At 28.2% G+C, this 7,942-nt stretch overlaps 2 protein-coding genes across 3 annotated transcripts; both read right to left on the reverse strand.

Moving 5' to 3' along the window:
* LOC101508168 (uncharacterized) lies at nucleotides 1–960 on the reverse strand. Of its 2 annotated transcripts, none has more exons than XM_027336994.2 (3): nucleotides 631–960; nucleotides 445–530; nucleotides 1–345 (listed from the first exon to the last, which is right to left on the reverse strand). In XM_027336994.2, exons 1-3 carry the CDS (start codon nucleotides 923–925, stop codon nucleotides 40–42), a joined length of 687 nt encoding a protein of 228 aa, XP_027192795.1. In that variant the 5' UTR covers nucleotides 926–960; the 3' UTR covers nucleotides 1–39. The 2 variants fall into 2 exon arrangements, with proteins under 2 accessions (XP_027192795.1, XP_004508657.1); XM_004508600.4 differs by having other exon boundaries at nucleotides 1–324; nucleotides 631–955.
* Nucleotides 961–1,946: 986 nt separating this feature from the next.
* LOC101507855 (agamous-like MADS-box protein AGL8) lies at nucleotides 1,947–7,172 on the reverse strand. Its single transcript, XM_004508599.4, has 8 exons — nucleotides 6,867–7,172; nucleotides 5,583–5,661; nucleotides 4,157–4,221; nucleotides 3,989–4,088; nucleotides 3,874–3,915; nucleotides 3,295–3,336; nucleotides 3,104–3,201; nucleotides 1,947–2,273 (listed from the first exon to the last, which is right to left on the reverse strand). The coding sequence occupies exons 1-8, from the start codon at nucleotides 7,049–7,051 to the stop codon at nucleotides 2,177–2,179; spliced, it is 708 nt and encodes a 235-aa protein (XP_004508656.1). The 5' UTR covers nucleotides 7,052–7,172; the 3' UTR covers nucleotides 1,947–2,176.
* Between the last annotated feature and the right edge of the window lie 770 nt (nucleotides 7,173–7,942).

Raw genomic sequence — 7,942 nt, forward strand, 5'->3', positions numbered from 1 at the left:
TATAATATAACCCATTTTATTGATAGTAATTAATACTAATTAAGCCAAAAGCCAAAAGTTTTTATGGCGTTTGGTAGTAATCAAATAGCCTCCAATTTTCTTATTCTTCCTCCTAACTGCAATAGTCATACAAGGTGAGTTCTGTATACAATACTCAGCAACTCCATTTTTTGTTCTCTTTCTTGTCCACTTCCTCATCAAGCACCACAATATTGAACGTTTTCTTTGTCCCACCACCAATAAAGACACCCTTTCTTGCTTTGCCTCTTGCACTATAGCACCTCCCTTTTCTTCTCCTTCAAGCAATACTATATTCACTACCACCTGATAAATCATTAACTCCATCTTCAAACTTCAATGTGTACTATATCTTTGTGAAATATGTTATAATTGACACTAATTTTCTATGATATAAAAGATTGCGACTACAATTTAAAATCTTACCCCAGGTTTCTTTGTTTCACACATATTCTTCATATCTAGGAGAAGTTGATAGGCCTTCACATTAAACTTTGCATCAGTCTCAGAACCTAGGAATAGATCAATATACCATAGTTAATTTTTGTTGACCCTCTATCACATTAGTCTAATTCAAATTCAGAAGAAGAAAAAAATTAATTTTTTTCTGACCTTCAGTGAGGGGTCTGGCAACATGAACAAGAACAACAGTGTCTTGACTCTGAATAGTGTGTGAGAGTGCCCATTCAAGAGCTCCTTTTGCTTCAAAACTAGAATCCACAACCACCATTACTTTATTGCTATTTTCACCCCCTTTTTCTCTGGCAGAGTCTTGGCCTATGTTGCTTGAAAACTCAGTTCTGTTTGCAAATTTGGATCGAAAAGAAGAGGCAGAACATGCTCTAACACGAGGTGTGGCAGCATGACCAATGCATAGACTATGTAACTTAATACGTGGCCTAACCATTTCTTTGTTGTTCTAATTAAAAGACATAAACTCAAACTTTGTCTATATATAGTTGAAGAATGCCAGCTTCATTGTGACACACACAACTCACACTATTGACTTTGAACATTTTATTTTTTGTTTTTATATGATTTTTTTTCAAATGTCAATTAATGGTTACTTTGATTTTTTTAGGATTTTTGTGGGGCTATTGTTGAACGTGCGAACCATCAAGATTTTGGATGATGGACAAGAGTTGACAATGTTGACACTTGGTATGAATTAATTTAATGGCTTCCACACGCATGTAGGAATAATTATCAATACTATTCATAACAAATAGAATATTGAATAAATTTATAAAGTTGTACTCACTAGTACATTCAAGCAAATTTTATTTAATTATGTGGTGTAATGGAGATCACGTTCATTTAGGATTTATTTTATTTATTAAGAGATTGAAACATGGAGTCACGTAATGCACATGAGTCAACACATTCCTCAAAGTCTAAAAACATCCTTAGATATTCTTTGGATGGGAAAAAATTACATGTAAGGAAATGATAAATCAACAACAGCATATGAAATGAAATCAAGTGTTCCTTGATTGAGTTGATTTGATTCATTGATTAATTAGTGATTGTATACTAGTATTTTATTTCTAGCATTTCAAGTTGAATTTTGTATATAGCTTGTTGTTAATTTAATGAAAAACAAAACTCTCACTATTTTCGACCTACAAAATAAAGTAAATTAACAAGGAGTTGGAAGATTGTTCTAGAAATAGATGTTTCTAGAATTTTCGTAACATTTTTTACATTTGGTTAGTAGTAGATATTTACAGGCAATTTGCTTTAGTATTATTACAATAACAACATACTAAAAAAGAAGAAAGATATATAACGATCCAACTCTGTTGAGTACGAAACACATACAAAGACAAAATTACTATTCAAATCACAAATGAAAAATGAGTCAAAAAATATGTATATTCTTTAGACAATAAAATATAAATAAATACAAACTTTGCAGTAAATAAATCTACTTTAAAAATATGTATTTTTATTTGATTGAAGAGGAAGTACAGTATATTTATATATGGGCCAGCGAGAAAGATTGAAATCCAGTGAGGCATGTTACATAATTACACAACTAGAGTCCATAAATTGAGTGATCACCCATGATAGGCCTATATTGGTGAAATATATTTATAGGCTTCTTCCTAAAAGCTGTACTTGTGTTTAACAAGAAAATTGCATAGTACAGTGTCTTCTATTCATTTATAGGACGAATCATCCAAGCTGGAATACTGGCGCTAACTCGAGTTTGTGCTGCACTTTCTTCATTGCATTTTGCTTCTAGAGACCCTCTGCATCAACTCAACCAAAACACTTACTATTATATTATAAGCTACAACAACTTCAACTAGGAACATGCATCTTTTAGTTATTTTTTTAAGCATTATTGGGTCTAAACCATTTTTAGAATAAGCTTTTATACCACATACACTCACTCATAAAACTACTATCGAGCTTAGTGGATAGAGTTCAGTCGGAAGATAAGTAAAATCTGACCGAATTGTTTCAGGATTTAAACTCAGGTTCTTCAAAACGATTCATCGTTAACTGAACCTCATTAACTACTTAAACTCTTGATTAACTTATGAATGGAAATGATATAGTTGACCCAAATTAATAAACCATTATACTTTATTAAGTTTTTATATTAGACATACCTATCTTTACAAAACCTATGGTCCAAACCGATAAACTCTAATAATACTTCTAGTTTTAAATATAAGAGAACATATATTTAGAATATGAAGAAGTACAATATTAGGTTTTTATATTTAGATTAATTTATTATTACAAAATCAATTTGTAACATAAAGAGTGGATGTGTTTATAATCTATTTCTAAAATAAATTAACTCTCTATTTATATATCACTCATTTTTAAAAGCGATATTATACACACACAAAAATTAGTACAAATTAGTTAGAAAAAAATCGAAATGAATTGATGACTCTATTTTATTACGTGAAATTCATGTAAATTCTACTATTTTGAAAACAGATCCAACACATATTAAATGATAAAATTTACTTGAATATCATTCGTTAAGAGATTGAGTGTTTAGAAGAGAGTGTATGTTATCACTAATATTGAAGTATATATACATTAAAGAAAAGACACTAACCCAGTAGTCATGGATTCCAATGTTTGAGTTTCAATTGGATTCACCTCCATACTATTTTGCAGCTCCTCTTGAGCAAGTTCCTTCTCTTTTTCTTTTATCTGCTTTTTTCACTCAAATCAGAATATTCGAATCCAAACATCACAATTAATCTTCACAGTTGTTTATTACACAACAAACAAAAATGTCATTACCTTCTTGGAAAGCAAGTTGTTATGTTCCTGGAGTGCCTTATCCTGCATGATATAGATGGAATTAATATACTTCAAAACTCAATCAAATAATGTTGTATTAAAAATATCTTCACATATTGATTGTTGCAAAAGATTGGAGTAAAAGAATATGTATATCAATTTATTATATTTAACAAAACACAAACTATGAACATTGTTATCCAATTAGAGTCTGCATTATGTGCTATGTTTTCCAAATTCACAAAATCGAGTTACTTTTCACAGATGTAAAATTAGTTACAGGTTAGTTACTCTAATTAATAATAAGTTGTTCTAATTAAGTATACAAGTTTCATTATACATATTATTGTAATCATTTTTTTCATTTGATCAATACAAAAGTTATTTTTAGTTTTCTTTCTTTCAATACTTGATATCAAGATTTTGCATACTACTAAGGAAATTAGGCAAATGATATATTAAGAACTCACAAGCAACTCTCTATGAAAAATGCAGAAAACTCAAACATTAAAGAAACATTAATCCCTATCAGTTATGTAATAGATATGCATAATTGATTTAAGGGAAAGAAAGAGTCACCTTTTTCTGAAGTTCTGAAATAGATTCATACATAACTTGGTTCTGCACATGAACACCCAAATTAAGAGACTATAAATAATATTAAAATACTTAATGATGAATAGCATAATTTTACCTTCTTTGATCTAATGTGTTTGAGAGCAGAATCAAGTTGTTGTTCCAAATTCTGAAGCTCTTTGAGACTTAAGCCATCCAAATCCTCTCCCATAAAATTCCTAAAACAAAGCCACAAGCCTTACCATTACATATGAACACAAACTTTGCTTCTAAAAAATATTAGTACCTTTGATTTCTCTGAAGTACTTCCATCCTAGCCTTGAGTTTTGCATGTTCTAGAACCCAATTTTCCTAACAATATGCATGCATGCAAATAATTAATTTTGAATTCTGTCTCAATTAATCAACTGTAACACTGCCAACTTACAATCTATACTTTATTGATCTTGAATTGCATAAATATAAGCAAGAGTTTCAATCTATACTTTTTTAGAAATTACAATCACTTAGTTCTCTTTCTCAAGTATATAATTAAAATATAAATTAAATATATTTTTTGTCCCATTAAAATTAGTAATTTTTTTTTTAATTGTATTTATTTTAATTTTTAATTGTTTTTAATTCTTAAAATATACAATAATCATGTGCTTGTGATTTCCCATAAAAGACTAGAAATACACTACTTTTAACATAAAGATAAAAAAATGAATGAAATTTGTCCTCAAGACATATAGCTTAAGTGAGTGTCTTCAGACATCTAAAAAAGTTTGAAAAGAAAGTTCAAGATTAAAACTTTGATGTAACATATTAAAATTTGAATGAAGATTTTAATGTAAGGGACAAAACATAGTGAACAAAACTCTCTTTCTTCAAAACTAGATTCTTTGTTTTAGTTGCTAAATTTTTTACTAGGTATTATATATATCTTTGGATTGAAGGGACATTGAAGGGCAAGGATTTAAAGAAAATAACAGGAGCATCTTCAATTAATTTGTTTCAGCTGTAATAAAAATTGATTTTGACTTAATTAATTTTATAAAATTGATTTTAATTAAAAATAAGTTGAATGTAAAATAATTTAGGATAGATAAATTCACGTAAAAATAGATTGAACCATGAATTTGATAGAATATTTGGAACCATGTACAAATTTATTTCCCCATGAAAACTACCGCGCATGTAGCTACAAGTTGCCGGGTTATGTATATTTTTTCAATGTAGATCCAAAACATTATTGTGCATGACAATCACGTTTGAATCAAAAGCTACAAATGATGACTTTCAATTTAAATTAATTCTACTCGAAAACAATTAAACATATCAAAATCAATTTTCCACGTCTAGAATCAATATTGAGGACTTCAGAAATTGAACCAAAATACACTTATTGTATGTTTGGTTTTTTTGGGAATGTCAAAATTAATTTTATATGTGTAAAATTGATTTTGACATATTTAGATGTTATCAAGTATCATTGATTTTATTTTTAAAATTTATTCTAATTTATAATTTTTAAAAACGTAATTTTTACACTAAAATTTATTGTTCACCTTACTCTTATGTGAATGTATCGAAACCTAAATCGATTTACATTTAATTCATTAACTCTTGTCACCGAAAGAACCAATCACAAACACGCACTAAGAAACCAAGCAAAATAAACTGAGGTAAATTATATATATTAAGGTTAATTGAGTGAGTTGAAAGCTTACATTTGGGGCCTGATCATTGTTAACAAGCTGCCTCTCCGTATACGAATATCTTTCATATCGTTCGAGAATTCTTTCCATACTGTTAACAAAATAAAATAACATATAGCAACAAATATTTCATGTAATACTATATTGATGATATCATTAAGCTCAAGTTATTAGTATATACTCTCTCACCTTAAAGCATTGAAGATGATATGTAATCATCTCCTAGAACTCAATGTAATTAAAAATAATAATAGTATATTTTAATTAACTATTTATTTAGGATCACCGTGAGTTGGAAGAGGAGCATAGAGGTTAATTGATAAAGAGAACACAAGTTTAATTCTCAATAATGACTAAAATCTATTTATAAACATGTTATAAGTTATATTTTAATAAACAATTTATCGACTAAATATTGTATAAGTGATTGTATATATCATATGATAAGCGAAAATAAAATCTCTCAAAAACATTTGATAAGCTATTAACAATTATGTACCATTATTAAATCCAAAAATACTTGGAAATAGGAAAGTCAGTTTCCTCCTAGCATGGCGGAAGAAAAAAACAATACAATGTGATAGTGCAACCTCTAGTCAGAATTAAAGTCTTGGTCGACAAAACCATAGTTGCACTTGCACCTTAATTTTGTCGAAATCTCCAAATCTAAAAAATGTAATTTTGACGAAATATCAAACTACACAAAAATAAGGTGCAAGATTGTGAGAGAAAGAAAATAGTGAAAATTAAGAATATTGGTATTTAATTAGTTGAAGCATATTAATTGATGACATGGCATGAAAAATAGTTGAGTCACCCGTTTTGTGATAAAATGTCGATAATAAGCTTGTACCAAAAAAACAACTTTAACTGACATCTTCTACAGTTAGCATGCCACATCAATCAAGTTGTAAAAACTGGCCACAGCCTTTTTCTCTTGAATTAATTTCTTCCGTTATATACTAAACTTAAACAAGAAATGTAAAAGCATGATGCCATTGCAATTGCAATTGCATGCCACCAGCTGACATGTAAAGCTTGAGAATTACACATAAAAAAAATGTTTGAATAAAGTGAAACTAACTATATTCTATAATATACTAATGCATATATAATATAATAAGCAAGTAGGACAAAAATTGAAGTTGGATCGATATCCGTGTACGATGAAAGAAAAAGAGAGACATAAGTAATAAGATCGATCTAGAGCTAGCTATTGAAAAACGTATAATTAATAATGATGAAATGAAAGAGATATATTAAAAATAAAAAAAGAAAAAAGAAAAAAGAACGTACCAAGGATCGCTGGAGTACTCAAAAAGCTTTCCTTTAGTAGAGAAAACGATGAGAGCAACTTCAGCATCACAAAGCACAGAGATCTCATGTGCTTTCTTCAACAAACCAGACCTTCTCTTTGAAAACGTGACTTGTCTATTGATCTTGTTTTCAATCCTCTTCAACTGCACTCTTCCTCTCCCCATATGGATCGAGGTAATCTTTTCAAAATCAATATTAATATTTAAGGGCTTTCACCAAAAACCATTTACACACCACCCAGCTACTTCCTTATTTATTTATTTTTATTATTTTTGTTTTATATACAAAAGGAAAATATCAGTGGTCAGTATTGTAACATATTCGGGAAAAAAGTGAGGAAAAAGACAAAGATTGAGAAACCACTGATAGGATCTATAGGGTGGTTTTAGTGAAACCTTCGTGGTTTCGTCAAAGCCGTTGTCTCCTTCTCATTGGCTAACTATTTTGTTCTTTTTCTTTGGGCCCCATTCTTTTATGTCATGCTATGCTATTTTTTTTTTATACAACAACCTTCTATTCTCTCTATTTCATTCCTATTTTTAAATAAATACATTCATTTTTATTAAAATTGTTGGAAATTTATTATAAAAATATTTTATCTAATTCATGGATGACAAACATTTTACTTGTATGTAATTTATAAGTATATTATAATTAATATATAATAATTTTCTTTAAAATATTTAAGACATACATTATTGATGAGATGTATATTTCTCTTTCAAAAAGTTAATTTTAAAATATTATTTTTTAACTAATTCATCTATAATAAATATTTGTTATGTATATGATTTATGTAGAAAATATTAAAAAAATGTAAACTATTAATAAAATATATATTTTTCTTTTAATTATTTAATTTGTGAAAAAATAATTTTTTTAATTAATTGAAGAGTAACAAACATATTAGTCGAAGTGTATGATTTATACCAAAAATTATAATTTCAAATTTGTATTTATATAGGAGACATTCAATAAAGCAATATTACTGAAATACATGATTTTCTTTTGTCTAATTGATTTCGAAAAAAATCGTTAACAAATTGATCTACAAA

The sequence above is a fragment of the Cicer arietinum genome, chromosome 7 (assembly GCF_000331145.2).
Source record: "Cicer arietinum cultivar CDC Frontier isolate Library 1 chromosome 7, Cicar.CDCFrontier_v2.0, whole genome shotgun sequence".
NCBI classification, from domain to species: Eukaryota; Viridiplantae; Streptophyta; class Magnoliopsida; order Fabales; family Fabaceae; genus Cicer; species Cicer arietinum.

Bases quoted from the DNA above. Each gene is read 5' to 3' on its own strand.
- LOC101507855 (XM_004508599.4), bottom strand. From the start codon at position 7,051: ATGGGGAGAGGAAGAGTGCAGTTGAAGAGGATTGAAAACAAGATCAAT. The intron at 3,916-3,988 runs GTAAAATTATGC...GTTCATGTGCAG, and splicing joins AACACATTAGATCAAAGAAG to AACCAAGTTATGTATGAATC. The intron at 3,337-3,873 runs GTGACTCTTTCT...TATATCATGCAG, and splicing joins TTTCAGAACTTCAGAAAAAG to GATAAGGCACTCCAGGAACA.
- LOC101508168 (XM_027336994.2), bottom strand. From the start codon at position 925: ATGGTTAGGCCACGTATTAAGTTACATAGTCTATGCATTGGTCATGCT. The intron at 531-630 runs GTCAGAAAAAAA...ATCTATTCCTAG, and splicing joins TGCCAGACCCCTCACTGAAG to GTTCTGAGACTGATGCAAAG. The intron at 346-444 runs GTAAGATTTTAA...TGAAGTTTGAAG, and splicing joins GTGAAACAAAGAAACCTGGG to ATGGAGTTAATGATTTATCA.